The following is a 16,386-nucleotide window of genomic DNA, read 5'->3' on the forward strand; positions in this document are numbered from 1 at the left end:
TCATGGAGGACACCCAGCATGCGTGCCCCGCCCATGCCGATGAAGGACAGCTGCCTGAGACGTGCTCCAGCTCGGGCCTCCTGCACTCCATCGATCACAGCCTTCCAAGCCACTAACAAATGAGAAGAAAGAGCAACGGGTCAATATACAAGGTCTATTTTTCCTACAGCTTACAAAGACTGGATATTCATCATTTCATTGCATGGAACTAAGGTACGATCAGCTACACTTACCAGAATGTCAGCCAAATACCCAATGGTACGTCAGTGTGTAAATGCATTCAGTTTGGGCATACTACAAATTTTTAATTTATGCATTTATAAAATCATACAGAAGGCTTGGGAGAAGACAGTATCATACCCTCTATACTGTCTGCTTCTACGCTGAAGCCATCTTCGCTAGTGATCTCAAAGCGCAGATGAGGCTGATCTTTGTTGACAGGACACTCATCATCCAACTCAGGCGGAGGCATCTCATCATCTGAGCTTGAGATTACACCTGTTTAACAGAAATATCACAAAATACATCATTAGGGCTAACAAGAGCACTATACACAAAGAGAATTCCAATTCCCAGAAAGATTAAGGGTACCAAACAGTGCTAAGTCAGTATTAAGTGACTAACATTAAAACAAGTATGGCATGAATATGGAGGAGCCACCTGAGTGCTTATTCCAGTCAGTTAGGGCATAGCGCCCAGCGCTGTCCCACATAAGTGGCTTGCTGTAGCTAACATCCCCGCCCTTAGATGCTGAAGATAAGCGATCCCATGGTCCTGGCCTGTGACATAAAAAAAAAAGTAAAACATTAAGTAAAACATTTCTCAGCCCACTAACTCCATTAGTAATTGCATTATCCAAGTGAGTAATTGCATTATCCAAGTGATCTATATATTTTCAGTTACTTCCAATATTTTAGTTAATTCCTACTTATTTTACCAATAATACAATTTAAATTGCTTAAAATGTTTTCAATTTTGTACCTAGATCGTGGAGTCATATTTGTATGCATGTTCGAAGCCGTTTTGTTTTCTTTGCCCAATTCTTTTCATCGATTCATTCCTACTTCTTAAAACAAAATAATTCACAATGCAATGGTCATTAAAGTTTACCTTGGGTTCTCAAAGCTGCCTTGGCGTTCCTCCTTTAGATCATCTAGGTCCAAAACACCTTTCACAGTGGGAGTTTTTATGCGGACACCTCCGGACCTGACAGGAACACCGTGTTAATTTATCAAGACGACCGCACTAGCCAACCAAAATCTTGACTTCTCTAAACCCCGTCAACATTTTTTCTCAACCCACCTTGCCACAGTACTGTTAGTCTTACGTTGTTCTTCCAGTGTAGTAGAAGGTTCCAACTCCGTGATGTCAACCTTTGACTTTTTGGCTGTGATACGGTCTGATAAGGATGATACCCTTTTAATGCGGACTTGAGAACGGGGGCGAGAGCTTGTGCTTACAGGTGTGGCTGCAGGTTCAGGTTCAATAAGGAGATCAGGGGGCAGCACCACAGAGTTTGGCGCCGGTACTCTGTTCAAGGTGCGTAAATGAGAAGGGCTCAGAATGCTGGCTCCACTAGGACTGTAGCAGCTAGCCATGGCTTTGTTAATTATGGCTTGGGCATTTAGTGAGGGTTTATCTTGAATAGTGGACAGCTCAGGGCTGGGGACAGCCGCCATATTTAACTTATTTCTTTTGGGGTTAGGAGTAGCTTTCCTGCTCTTGGACTTTTTCATCCCAGGGGCTGTATTATCGATCGTTACTTTTGATTTCCTTCCCAGAAAGGCCTCAGGAGCTGCTACCATCCCATTACCACTGTGGCCTACAGGGTGGACAGAGGCTCCTGGGTGCATTACAGATAGTGATGTCACAGGGGTCACCATCTTGGGGGCTTGAGTTTGGACTGTCGGTCCTGCGACACCTGACACGTTTCCTGCAGCTGCCAGAGTGGCAGACAGGGCATTGCTTTGAAGGAGGCTAGCGATTTGATTCACAGAAGCAAAGGAAGGGGAACTGGGATTAGGTAGCTGAAAAGTGTTGTTTTCTGGATTTTTGACAAAAATCTGACCAAGGCGATTGACAAGTAAGACATGTGGGGTAGAGTCAACATTGGGGCCACCCACCTCACGAACTGTGAGTATTGCATGACCCGGTAAAGACTGATTTACTACTTGTTGCTGGGGCTCCAGTGCTGGTCTGGGGGTGGAAAAGTTTATCGAGATAGTGCGCCCAGCAAAGGCATCCTTCTGTAAAGGTGTGGAATTACAACCATTTATTAAAATGGGGGTGGGTGTAGAGATAGGGGCAGGATGAGATGTGGGACGTACTGGCTGGCACTGGGGGGCATCCCTCAATTGAAAAGATAGACCTTCAGTTTTAGTGATGGTGTGAGAAGAAACGGCTGTACCACCTGTTGGTAAAGTATGGGCCGGATACATGGGGACAGGCAACGAATTATAGGACCCAAGAGGGAGACCAGAGCTTGGTGTCAAAGATACAACAGTTTCATTCTGAGAAGGAAAACCAGAGGAAACATAAGTTACTGTAACAGGAACTGGACGACAGGGTTCGGTGGGTGATAAAGAGGTGCGGAAATTCTCCACAGAAGGCAGAACTGTCATCCTGGTAGAATGCAGAGGGTCAACTGTGGCACGGATGTGGGCAAGGGGCGCAGGTCTGAAAGTCGGCATCGGGAGCTGCATTGAGATTGGGTGCCGTAATGGACCTGGAGAAGCCTGAGAGCTATCAAGAACAGCTCTTTGAAGAACAGGTGTGCACTGAAAAGGACGTATCATCGTACTGTGGCTGCCATCATCTGTGCCTTCCAATGAACCTGTTTTATCTATGCCTTCAGTTACAGGGTTCAAGTCAATCGCAGAGCCATCCTCAGCTGAAACAAAATGCCCACTGCTGGGATCCAAGAAAACTCCTTGGCGATCTTTCTTTGAGTCTGTGTCCACTGAATCTTGGACTGTTACCAGATCAGTCATGCAAATATCTGGTAAAGGAAGGTCACGACGCTCTTGCACAAGAGAAAGTTCTGAATCGGACTCTCTTTGAACCTGTAAACTCTTAGAGAGCTCTGCACCAGTCATATTATCATAATTTTTGGCAGGTATAATGCTAATTGACTGTTGAAGACCAGAGGGCAAGTCTATAGCGGGACATTTTCTTACTTCATTTGTTTGCATAAAAGCTTTGTGAGGTGCAAGTGAGTCAGCTGCTGTGTAATGCAACAAGGTATGCTCTGTAATGGCACTCTCCTGTTTACTGGAATCTTCTGCTTTGGGGGATCCACAGCGTGTGTAGCCATACGGTACTTCTGAGGAAGAAGAGGTACTGGCTTTGGCCAATGTACCACAACCAGGGTATGTAGAGGCCACAGTCAGGTTGCATAATCCATTAGTTTGCCTGTCCTCCTGATGCAGTGAATGAAGTAACTGGTTGGGATTCTGAATTTGAGTTTGGGTAGAGCTCTTTAAGTTCTGAGTACCATCACTGGTGACCATGCTAGCATCACTTTCTGACCCATCATCCACACCATCTAGCTGGGAAATGGTACCTGAGGAAGAGGGTGTTGGAGCTTGCGAAACCTCCTTGTGGACAGTGTGAGTCACTACTGTGCGGGAGAAATTGTAGTAATTCTCCATGTCATCATCAGAGGATGTGTTACCCCAGTCCTCCCTGGGTGGCAAGCTGGATTGAGTAGAAGCTCTGCCATGAGTAGTCCCTTTACCTATGTCTACCTCACCATCTCGAAATTCATCCAGGTTCTCCTCTCCATCCCCACAAACCACAATCTGGGCTCCACAGTTCATTGCAACACCTTCATTAAGCAAGGTCTCTTCAAATTCCAGGTCTGTGGTTACGCCCACATCAGAGTCAGCATCAAATGGACTGTACGAGAAACTCTGATTCGAAACTAGAGAAGTGCCTTTTCCTGGTAAAATGTTTGCAGAAACTATATTTTGTGGCTCTGATGATACAGTAAAATCATGGGGCCTTTCTGTTGAGTCTGTCCTTTTTAAATCACAAGATAATCTTTGAACGGTTTGTGAAGAAAACGAACTGCCAGGCATATTTAAAGCAGGAGAGCTGACACTGTCTTGCCATTGGGTTTGAGGGAAAAGTCCTGAGGTAGAGTGGGGCGCTACCATCCTGGCACCATGCGCTAAGGGAGTGCTGCGACCCCCAAGACGAGTCGAAGGACAGGGAAGTTGATTTTCAGTAGCACCAACAGAGAAATCTGGAGAGGTTGTTGGAGAGTTCTTGGGGTGCAGGGACCCAGCTTCTCGAAGGGCGATCGCTCCTGAGGATGTACCCAAGGGTGGGGACGAGATGCGATTGCGGGTCCCAGTGGCATTTGAGCTGGGACTATGGCGACGTGGACGACAGGTCTCATCCAAATCACTGATGGTGAGGATATGGTGAGATTTCGAAAGTGTTGCCCCTAAAGAGGAAGAAACGCGAGTGAGATAGTTGTCAAATTATCACCATTATCATCTTTATAACAACAACAACAATAATAATGTCTGTGCCAATGGACTATATAACAAATAGGAATGATTTCCAAATCATTACTTTGAAAAAAAGGAATTAGAATTTAGAATTTTTGGTGATCAGTGATCATTGTTGACACACCACAACACACAGTGCACAACAACAAAATGTGTCCTCTGCATTTAACCCATCATGACATAGCAGGGAGCAGCTAATTCAGCGCTCAGGGAGAAGTGCCTTGCTCAGGGTATCTCAATGATGCCTTGCTGGTCAGAGATTCAAACCAGCAATCTTTCAATTACAAGTGCGGATCCCTAGCCATTAGGCCACCACTGCCCAATTACTTTATTTCAAATAGCATTTTCTCAAGTTTTTCCAAAATTAATAATGCCAAAGAAATCCCTTCAATTGCAATGTTTTTTGCAAGCCTATTTATACATGCAGTGGTTACCTGGGGAAGGGAGGGGTCGAGACATTCCCCCAGCAGGTTTCCTGGTTTGAGGATAACCAGGGACTTTGGGTCTCGCTCCTGGGTCTGCTTTTGTTAGGGGGGGTGGGAAGGAAGGTTCTTCTTTTGGGGAGTGATTTGGAAACTTTTGGGGATCCATGGATTTAGTTTCTGTATAAAATTGTAGTATACATGGCAGCACAGCACAGTAAGTGGAAAAATTTATTTGCCCAGCTGTGTGCTTCACTGACATACACACCAACACACTCCAAGGCATTTCAGATACTGGAGTTTAACTTGTATAAAAAATGCACCAAAAATAGCACTATAGATACACATTTGTAGGTCAGTCATTATACACCATTTTCAGTTAAGTTAAAAAGTTCATCAAGTGAATTTACAGGAACCTTTTATCATAACACCATTGACTAACTCATTTCTTAGACGCTAACAAACTTTTAACATTATCTTATACTGCAGTGTTTTCAAAAGTATCTTCAAAATTAAGCACTAATAATTCCATTAAACTAATTTTACCAGAGGTTTACGCATCTATAGAACATTCACACCACCATTTAAAAACACAGGCTTAGACAATAAGCAATTCCAGAACACATTGGACACCTAAATAGCTTACCTGTTTGAGAACAGGGGCTGTGGGCAATCGTGTGGTTTTCTCCCTGGTCTGGTGTCTCTTCAACCAGCTTCTCCTGGATGGGAGGTCGAACCTCCTTGATCCGACATGTGTATCTGCATCTGCGACGTGGGTCCACCGTGCTCCAGAACCACCGTGAACATCTCATGGAAAGCATGAGCAGAAAGGAATTTGAGTGTTTGAGGTTCTACTTACCAAGGATACTAAATATTATTTAATACTGCAGGTCTTTCAAGTCTTTGGAAAACTCTAAGATGTAAGAGATTCAACTTACTGATACCCCACAGGAAACAGCTTTCCTTGGCATGCTGAAAGTTCAGTTAATACACCCAGCTTTTCAATTTGCAATGAGCCTTAAAAAGACAAAAAAAAGAAGCTTATAAGAAAATGGAAGGAACATGAATTTTCACTCAAATTATTTATCAGGTAAGGTATTCAACTCACCTATCAATATATTGATTAATTCTGGCTCTAAACCAGTCAGGAATTTCCTACGAAGGCTGATCCCTTCAAAATCCACATATACCCTTCGATGAACTTCAAAACCTTGTCCAGTAATTATCTTCAATGAGGGAGACAAGAGATAATACATTTTACCCCCTTCTGACATGTGAAAAAGGTTGCGACATACATTTCATCCGTACAGCCATAGAGTGATACCTTTCCGCTGATAAGATCCCGGTGCTTGTAGCAGAATACCTTCTTATCATCCTGAAAGACACAGTTTCGGGTACGGGCACACATGAAGTGGTAGTTGCTTTGGCAAGAGGTCAGACAACAACCTACAGTTGCCCCAGTCTGGTTACATCGCTCACATCGCTGGAAAGAAAAGATAAGCAATGAATAAAATGACAAGTAGTATAACATTTAAATTTATGAGAGAGGTGGAAATGAAGTACAATTAACACAGGGATAGGATGATAAATGACAGGGGAGGGCACTACATTTTACATGAATTATACACACAGTAGCAGACAAAAGCTAGGAGCACATCTGCTGGAATTTTTTTTTTGTGTTTGCATTGCATCTTTCTCCAAAAATACCTGAAAAGGGGTGGGGGATTAGAACATCAATCAGAAAAGTGAGCATTCTTCGATTTCTGATTGTTGGCCTTCCCTGGAATTCAGTAGCAAATCCCAGAGATACAGGGTACTTGTGGGTTGCTTGGCTTTGACTGGTACTGAGTGTGCATATTAAATGTTTCAAATGACAAGGGGGACGGATTAAACAGTCAGGGCAAACTGGACAGAACTGGTCAAACTTACCATGAGGCGACCGCGAGCAACAGCACTGTGCACATGCATTAAAGAGCCATTGTCCTCTTCAAACACCTCTGCTGACCACATGGAGCAATTGACATGAGCCCATTCATTCTGGCCCAGGTACAGCAGTCTGCCTGCCTCCTGTACAGTGGGAAGATTATTAAACAAGTTTAGACCAATGAGTGTACCCTTCCCACTCTTCAGTAGCCAATGAACTTATACTGTCCATTCTTCAGCAGCGAGTGAGCATACACTGTCCATTCTTCAACAGTTAAAGAGCAGTGGTGCATTGAGACATTCAATATGTGTTGACAGTTGGCCGTAGTACTCTGCTGTAAAAAACGGTAAATGGTATAGGATATAAATTTGGCCAACGGGAGGGATTTTGATTATACCGACCTACCGCAGAAATTTCCTCTCCTCGCCTGCAAAGATGATGTAATCAAGTCGGGTCAAATAATAAATAATTTATTTATATGATTTATATGAAAATTATTTATATGATTATTGCTGCACAGGTCTGATTTTGACAAACCGCACCAGCCCGTACCCGTCATACTTAAACCAGCATCCGAACAGTTATCCGACAGAAATAAAATTAAATTCTGCGCCCGATCCGACCCTCTATAAATACCGACACCCGACCCGCACCCAAATGGAAATCAGTCAGATAGCCAAAATTTTACAAAAGTTTGCCACAAAAAATGACCAGTGACATGCGCAACATCAGTTGAAAAGGCATAGCCAAATGAAAACGCTGCTTAATAACAGCCTAATAAGCAAAACAAACAGTAGTAGTCTACCTCCAAACTCAAATAATGTTTGATATTGCCATGTCCACACATAGACTTACCAGCTTAAAATCAAATGTGTTAATAAAACTAATATCATATAAAATGTACATTAGGCTACCCTGCACATTATTAGGTTTTATAGGTTACCTACGTGCACTGTCCATTTTCCTTTGATTACCCGATTGGAATTCCTACGCAAAGGCATAGACTAGTGTTTGGTGTGGTGCTTTATATTACTGTGTAAAAAAAAAAAAAAAAAAAAAAAAAGGATATCGTCCACAGTTGATGGCCTCAGCTGACTCCTTCGCTCCTGGATGACATATCTGGCGCAAGAGAAATCTCGCTCACTTGCGGCACTGGATGCCGGGATGGTGAGAATAGATCTTGCAATATGAGCAACATTGGGAAACAAACGCTCATGCTCTCTCCACCAAGACAAGACGTCAAAAGTTGACGTCGTTTTCGTTATCTGAGATAACACTGAAATTCTCCCACACGTCGGACTTGATTTGGTGGAGGTATTGGCCACAACTTTAAACTCTCCACTAGCTAGTTTTCTTTTCAACTCCTCAGCATCCATTTCGAACAACTGCAGGAGATCGCATGCGTGTTTTCAAAAATGAAAGTGGGAGAGATTTCCGGAAATGCGTGTGCAGTCATGAACTGATATGGATTTTATGTTTTATCATCTTGAAAACAGGGATTTTTTTTATAGCCCTAGGGTATTCTTTGTTGGCACACAATGTTTTGAAAACCGCAATTTAGACCCGCGCTCTCCTGCATCCGACCCAGAGACCTGCACCGGGTTGGGTACAGGGATAGTTGCTGAAAGGGGCAGATTTTAATGTTCTGGAATTTCACGGGCGGGTAATTCATTACACACGGGCGGGTAGCAGGTCAATCAAAACAGTATTGTAGCCTGCAAAAATAACATATGAGCGAAAATATCTATGTATGTGACTATCATCACAGTGTGTTCAGTATGTCGGGGGTACCTTATGGTGCCCCCAACATACTGAACGTCACTTCCGGTCGGAAACACATTGATGTCGGACAAGATTTTGTTGTCCGAGTTGCCCCTGTGACGTAATTTCAACATGGCGGCTTACACACTCAACAGTAATTCTATTTTATAAATCTTTAAAAATGTTTATTTTGTTAAATGTATCAATAGTTATAAATGTAACTGCACGTGTTCGATTTAGAGAATACCATATCATGACTGTAAACAGTATCCTATCATGCAATATCAGATTTTTACCTGACTTGTTAGTGTCTTTGGTTTGTTTGTAGTTTGTTTGCCTCTTGAAAAAAGAATATTGCTATGAATGTGCTAAAATATTTTATAAAGCTTTTAATGTGGTTTGACTAGTTCGTGTTTCTTGTTTGTCTCTCGGAAAAAATAATATCACTCCAAATATATAAAGCAACAACACACAGCAGCGTGTTCATGGAGGCAGCCATGTTTCTTCCGAGATGTGGTAGCTCAAACGGGAGATTGTCGGATGTGTTGTCACTGAACTCGGAATTTCAGAGTTCCAAGAGAAAAACTAATGCACCATTAGATAACCGCTTCGACAAACATTCACATACACATCTGAATCCTTGCTGAAGCGTGTCGTCGTGTTCTCTCTTTCACACTTGTCACAGTATGGATAGCTTAGATCTATCTGATTTGATTTTGTGTTAAACTGACTTTTTCATTTCAATTAAAAACTCATGTAGGCCTAGCGCTTGTCACGTTGAGAGGTGCATAGAAAAAATAATTGTGTGTAATTTATCACGGGTACGGGTGGGTAATGGGCAGAATGTTAACGGGCCCAGGCAAGTGCAGATTTAACTTTGAAATAATCACGGGTGCACGGGTGGGTGTGGTGCTGTACTGTGCGGGTGAGTGCAAGTCTCCAAAAGTGGACCCGTGCAGGACTCTAGTCCAACCCCACCTGAACCCGTATCCGACACAGTAGAATATTTTTCACCCGTTTCATCAAAATTTGTGGGTCACCCAGCGGGTACCCGAGCCCATGCAGGCCTGGCGGGACCCTTTATGGGAGAGATGATCATTCTAATATAGATGGAGTTATGACACTAGTCTAATTGTATTAGTTTTGTAGCTTTTGGTTCTGTCTTGTTTTCTGCTTACCTACAGTTTACAAAACCAATCTGTGTTTTTAATAAGATAAAACCAGGGAAGTTACTTGAAATATTTTCATATGTCTTCTATAATTGCAGATTTGCACAATAAATATTCTACTTTAAAATGTGTTAGTTTATTATACAACTTCCTGCTGCAATGCCTTTGCTATGGACATATATTACCCTTTCAAAATCATATTGAAATTTATAGATCAAATTATATATCGCAATATATACCATCTATGGTTCAAATTATACCGCAATATGAATTTTATGCCATATCGCACAGCCCTAGTTGGCCCTATGACCAATCTTTCTTATTTTAATCAGTCAGCTAACTGAATATAAATTCCGATATCCTTTCTTTTTGGAATAAACAATGTATTACCCTATCATGCCAGCATAGTTCCTTCAAGATATTTAACCAATCTGAACAAGCTAACAAACTAGTCCACTAAAAATCATTGAATTTGCACTGAAAATTAGATGATGAAACTCAAAACTCAGTGACAATGACTTAATTTACAATATTTATGAATGCCAATGGTGAAAAATGAAATAGATTGTTACTTTGGGTTGCAACACAATGTTTCTGTGCCCCTGCATGTGACAAAGAATGAATACTGATAGCCAAAACTGCTGACACCAGTATGTTGCGATGTGTAATACTACTGATAATGAATGATATAGAAAATACGCCTTTTCCTTCAGATAATCCATGCACAGAGCACCGTAATCTCCATGCATTTAGACCCATCAGATGGTGGTGACAACCAGCTTGGTTGGGTTACACTTTTGGCACTGGTACAGCTAAGCAAGGCTGTGTCAGTGTGGGTATGGATCGAGTATGTCTCTCATACTTTGGCAATGAAAACTGTCAGTTCGTGGTATGAGTTGGGTACGGTTCAGTTCCTTGTGGCAGTGGAAGAGCGGCATTAGAGCAGTCCTTTGGGCCAGTGAGCACAAAAACCACATGCAGAATTGGATAAGCGTGTATCTGCTTGTATGTTTTCTTAACTGTTTAACAATAGAGCAAGCTCAGTATTTGGTCTGGAGTAAAATGGGGAACTGTAGCTACTTCTCTGTGCAAAATTATTAAGCAGATTATTACTATTTAAATTACAGATAGCAGTCGAAGGGAAGCAAAGCAATAGAAATTCCCAAAATTTTTAAACATAATTGCTGCACAATCAAGTGTTGTGTGACAAATACCCATGTTTTTCAAAACTGCAATTTGAAAATCACCAAAAGTACTGGGTGAAGTGTGCTATGTGACATTGCTAAGGTCACAAAGACTGAAACACAACCTCAACTCAATAAAGCACACAATCTAAAAGATCATGAATAGGAACAGGCACATCTCAAGTTCATGAAGGCTCTGTGGACACAAGAGATGAGAATTCTAGATGGTGGAAATGGATGGGCCAGTGGATGGACCCCTTCAAGCCCCAACTAGGTGGTGGCAGAGTGATGGTGCGGGCAACAATAATCAGTGACGAACTTGTCAGACCTCTCAGATTTGCTGATGATGTAAAAGTTAAGATCTACTGCCAATTTCAACGATACCTTCTTCAAACACTGTTACAAGAAGAAGTCCTAATTACATTGTGGAGACACAATTACATAATTATTACATTGTGGAGACAGATTTCTATTTCAATAGTACATTCTTTTTGACTCCGCCTGTTTAAGTACCACTAGTGAATTGCCTATTCTCAATAAATTATTTCATAATGAAGGAGCAACAGTACATCCTTTACTTTTTATATGTGTAACATAGTTCTGGGTATTTATTAAAAAATTATATAATTAGCATTAATCGCTTTTGAGAAAATATAGGATCAAAATTGAACCCAAAATGCTTTATTCTAATGGCATTTTCATAACACTGTGGAGCTTCATGTGGAGGAAAAAAAAATACGTGGGAAAGAAATGCTAAGGTAATATAAAAAATGCTTGAAGTGTAATTTTTTTTAAATTGATGTTTGCACACTCATACATGAAACATGACCTGTTCAAGTTCACTTTACATGAACTCAGGAACACAGATCAAGCTGAAGTTCAGTGGACATCTGAAGGTAGTTCACTGAGGCATCGGTTCAAGAGGCATCTGAGGTTATACTCACATTGGATTTTGCATCACCATATTTCTGACAAAGGGAACACTGCCGTTCATCTTCCTTAGACCAGCCAGTGTCCAAGTCTGCTTTGGAGGGTCGGCCCTTCTTTCCTGTATTTTACAGGAAAATCCTCCCATGAGCAAAAAGAACCAATTCATTTGGTAGAATTTCTTATGCATGCATGAGATATGACAGTAAAATACCCAGACAGCTAAATGATTCAGGGTCATATGGAAAATAGTTACCTTTGAGTTTTAATCTGTGGTTGCGCATATTTCGAAAATAGCTGGTGACTGGTTTACTTGTCACTGGAGTGGAGAAGTGGGTCCTCTCTTCAGTGTTGTCCTCAAGATCCCCATCATCCACATTCTGGGTGCAAGACAGCACCATAGCCTTTTGCTCCTCCCTCTCTCGCCACTGGGCATACACATGCTCAGTGGATGGAGGCAGCACCGCGTTGGACAGCATTCCACTAGCAGTTCGAGGAGAAGCAAGAAACTAGTTACTTTCCACAAACTAGCAGACAGTATACACACCCGACGGAAGCCATAAGCAAGAGTAAATGTGACATCAAAGGTGACATCCCAACACTCAGCCTCTTCAATGGTGAACTCTCCTTAGGGATGAGTATTAAGATTTTAATGGTACTCACTAGTCTTACCGATACTGCTTATCGATCCGCTACATTAACTGTACTCTTATCGGTACTTGAGAGAAAAACAAACAAATTAAGAACAGAATTAACATTGCTTTATTTTCACAAACTGTATGTAAATTCTGAAGGGGGGGGGGGGGGGGGGGCCTGACATGGGAGAAGCAATGTGCCAATACTGCAATACTGCTAAGACTGCTAAGACTGCTGTCAGTTTGATGTGAAATTATAATTGTTGCGACAGTCATGTGACCTTTCACCACGTGTAGATTCATTTCATTTCCACCACTCCATCTGGGTGCTTAACTTTTTTTTCCCCCACTGAGTGTATTTTTTTTAGAAAAAAAGTTTTTAGCTTCAAAAGCAACCACAGACAAATGCTTTACAATAAGTGTATTAAACAGCAAACATTCCAAAAAACAAATGTATTATTGGGATGGGAGGTAGATAGTGAATATTACAAAAGTCCACAACTTTTGTAATATGTAGAATGTTTCTGAAGCAGCAGACCCACATGAAGGTGGAAAAAGCATATTACGGAGAAAGGTTGAGCCATATTAATAAATGACATGACAACTCTTTTAAAATTAATTTTACTACAGTGGCTTGCAAAAGTATTCAATCCCCTTGAAAGTTGTCACTTTTCTGCATGATAAACGATTTGTACACATATTTGTCCATTCAGCATTTTTATTGTGAACTCCTATGCTGTAACAATGCATTTCCAAAGTCAAAATGAACCATCTACTGTAGATATTTAACTGAAGAAACACTCAGAATTTAGTGTTTGCATAAGTATTCAACCTCAACATATTCATTTTGTCAAGAACCCTTTTGCTGTAATAGCAGCCTTGATTCTTTTGGGATACGTATGTGCCAGTCTTGCATATTGTTCAGAAGTGACTCTTCCCAATTTTTCATGGCAGAACTCAAAGAGAACCTCTACGTTGGTGGGACAGCACCTCTGTACAGCAGTTTTAAAATAGTTCCGCAGACTCTCAATAGAGCTAAGATCAGGGCTTTGACTCTGACATTCCAGAACATTCAACTTCCTGTTTTTGAACCATTCCAGTGTCACTTGGCCTTATGCTTAGGGTCACTGTCATGGTAAAAAATTAATCTTTTCCCAAGCCATAGGTTCATAGCAGACTGGAACAAGTTCATCTACAATATTGTGCGGTATTTGTGTTTGCCCCCTTGACTCTGACAAGATTCCCAGTCCCAGTACATGAAATGCATCTCCATAGCATGATGCTCCCACCGCTGTATTTCACCATGGGCATGATGTTTGAGGCATGGGCCGTGTTCTATCTTGGTCTCACCTGACTATAAAACCTTCTCACACATCTTAACTGGGTCTCTCTCATACTTTGCCGGAAATGCCATATGTGCTTTTATGTAATCTTAGGGAATGGCTCCTTGCTACCCTTCCGTACAGGCATATTTTATGAAGAGCTCTTGAAATAGTAGCCCCATGCACCTTCACTCCAGTTTCAGCTAAAGAGCACTGCAGACTTCTGAGTGTGACAGCTGGATTTCATTAGCCTCTCTCACCAGTCAACGTCTTTGCATTGATGCTTAGTTTTAGTGGAGGCTTGTTCTAGTAAGGGTCTGGGGGCTGTGATGAACCTTCCACTTTCTGATGATGGAACCAACAGTGTTTAAACAGGACATTCAGGCTCTTCAATATTTTTTTTCATTCCTTGGGAATTTCAATTACTTTGTTTCTCACATTAGCAAAATGTGAGAAAAAAAGGGGACATTTTTGCATTGATTGTTCAACAAAGACAATGGCCCTTCCAAGGGCATTTTGTTATATCCAGAGAAAAACATCAAGACTAAGTAGTACCTAATTCAGTTTAATTATGGTCCAATAACTGTCACAACTGTGCTGTTTGTGATTAATTGGTAATTTGTGTAAACCTCGAGCTTCCAAAGCACTGGGGTTGAATACTTATGCAAACAGCACATATGTTTTTATTTGTATCTTTTTCGTGTTAGTAGACAAGTGACCTATTTTGAGAAAATTGTTAATATATACATAGAAAATTGTGAATATATATTTTATACACAAGACAATCATCATGAGTTTCAAGGGGGTTAAATACTTTATTAACAACCACTGTCGGTGTAACACTAGTAGTGATACACATGCTAAACACATGAATTGGCAGGGCTGCCTACCTTCACACATCTGGCTTGACACGCTGTTTGACTCTCATGCTCACACAAGAAATCTTACGGGAAATCTATTACAATATGTCGAAACATCACAAAATATCGTATTTGGCTCCATCTATTTCTTTTTTGTCTAGCCCTCGAATACAAGATGACAATTTATTTCAGATGCATATTGAAGGGAAAAAAACCCATCTTATATTTGGGCCAACATGGTACTACTGCTGGACACTCTACAGATTTTTTTTTGTGGACTTGTTTCAAACATTTACACATTTCACAAGTTGGAACCATCAATGTGCAATTTTATTTTTAAAATCAGAACACTGATACTGACCAATCTATAGGAAAAAATAACCCACACACATATTATGCCTTTGCACCACTGAAAAAGGCCAGGTGTTTTAGAGAAGAACTGTTACGACTTACGATATCAATCACGATATCACATAGTTATTTCGCTCGTATAAACGCAGTCTCAAAAAAATACTTACTACATTAACGAATGCTTTGTGCTCTATTGGCCTTCTGTAATCCACATGACAACAGGTCATTAAATTTATTTCTACTACAACAATAATTTATAAATTGGTCAAACAAAAACATATTTACAGTATATTAACAAAACAATAATTTATATCTAAGAAAAAAGATTACTGTATGCAGATGTCACGACGTAACGTGGAGAGCACGGTATCTTTTATTGCAGAAGCGGTTGAGGCTGGCTGCAGCGAGTCGTAACAGCAGGCTGTCATAGGGTTTAGAATTAATATTTTCTAAAGGTTGTTGCCCTAAATTTTGAGGTGTCATTATCTTTTCCCCCACCACTCCCATCGAACCTAGAACTGGCCAGTAGCACTACTAAGTGGACCCTAAATAGGGTCATAAGTAGGGGTGTCACGAAGTCTCGCGATATTACAACATGACAAGATTTCTTGTCGGAGTGAAAAGCGAAGGCGCTGCAAATCAGCTGATGTAAGCAAGTCAGCGTCTGATGAAATTACCATAGCAGATGCCCCAGACACTTTTAAATCTTTTGCGTGGCAGGATTTTGGGTATCCGGTGGAAAAAATGAACGGTGAAAGGGTAACAGACAAAACACGAACCATATGTAAGCACTGTAGGAAAATAATGCCGTACACAGCGGCTAATGCAACTACTATGCAAAGCCATTTACAGCACCATCATAGCTCTTTACTTAAAATCCACTGCACTGGTGAAGAAAACAAAAAAAATGTTTGTTATTTATATTGTTTTATTTATATTCTATCTTACGTTCAATTGAGAAGTCAAATACGAGACAAACCTGTCATTTGAGTTTGTGGTGAAATATTTTATGGTGCTAGATATTTGTTCTGTTCTTTACTGCATATGAAGATGGTGATTTAAAACATTTCACCATACATCTGCATTATTTAGCATTTTTTCGTCTTTCAAATTAATCAAATAAAAGGCTGCTTTCCAGTAATATATTTCCTCTTTGAAGCTTTCCTTAAAATATTAAGATATTGTCTTGTTCTCGTGAACCCAATATCGTGTCTCATCTCGTGGGCTGAGTATATCATTACAACCCTAGTCATAAGTGTTACACTTACACTGTAAGGGGAAGAAAAGGCAAGGGGAAACAGCTTGGGAGAGAAG

At 41.0% G+C, this 16,386-nt stretch overlaps 1 protein-coding gene across 2 annotated transcripts in view; it reads right to left on the reverse strand.

Moving 5' to 3' along the window:
• LOC140586345 (histone-lysine N-methyltransferase 2B-like) overlaps window positions 1–16,386 on the reverse strand; it is a 73,952-nt gene that overhangs the window by 8,077 nt on the left and 49,489 nt on the right. For both annotated transcript variants that reach the window (XM_072708154.1, XM_072708153.1), the window contains exons 19-31: window positions 12,161–12,387; window positions 11,922–12,025; window positions 6,869–7,006; window positions 6,264–6,422; window positions 6,048–6,165; window positions 5,878–5,956; window positions 5,586–5,746; window positions 4,952–5,119; window positions 1,303–4,450; window positions 1,111–1,206; window positions 661–779; window positions 361–498; window positions 1–112 (exon numbers count right to left, since the gene is read on the reverse strand). The exon at window positions 1–112 is cut by the window's left edge and continues 141 nt beyond it. In XM_072708154.1, the coding sequence (XP_072564255.1) occupies window positions 1–112; window positions 361–498; window positions 661–779; window positions 1,111–1,206; window positions 1,303–4,450; window positions 4,952–5,119; window positions 5,586–5,746; window positions 5,878–5,956; window positions 6,048–6,165; window positions 6,264–6,422; window positions 6,869–7,006; window positions 11,922–12,025; window positions 12,161–12,387 (4,767 nt within the window). The remainder of the gene's footprint in view (window positions 113–360; window positions 499–660; window positions 780–1,110; window positions 1,207–1,302; window positions 4,451–4,951; window positions 5,120–5,585; window positions 5,747–5,877; window positions 5,957–6,047; window positions 6,166–6,263; window positions 6,423–6,868; window positions 7,007–11,921; window positions 12,026–12,160; window positions 12,388–16,386) is intronic.

This window comes from Paramormyrops kingsleyae, unplaced genomic scaffold (genome assembly GCF_048594095.1).
Source record: "Paramormyrops kingsleyae isolate MSU_618 unplaced genomic scaffold, PKINGS_0.4 ups41, whole genome shotgun sequence".
NCBI lineage: Eukaryota > Metazoa > Chordata > Actinopteri > Osteoglossiformes > Mormyridae > Paramormyrops > Paramormyrops kingsleyae.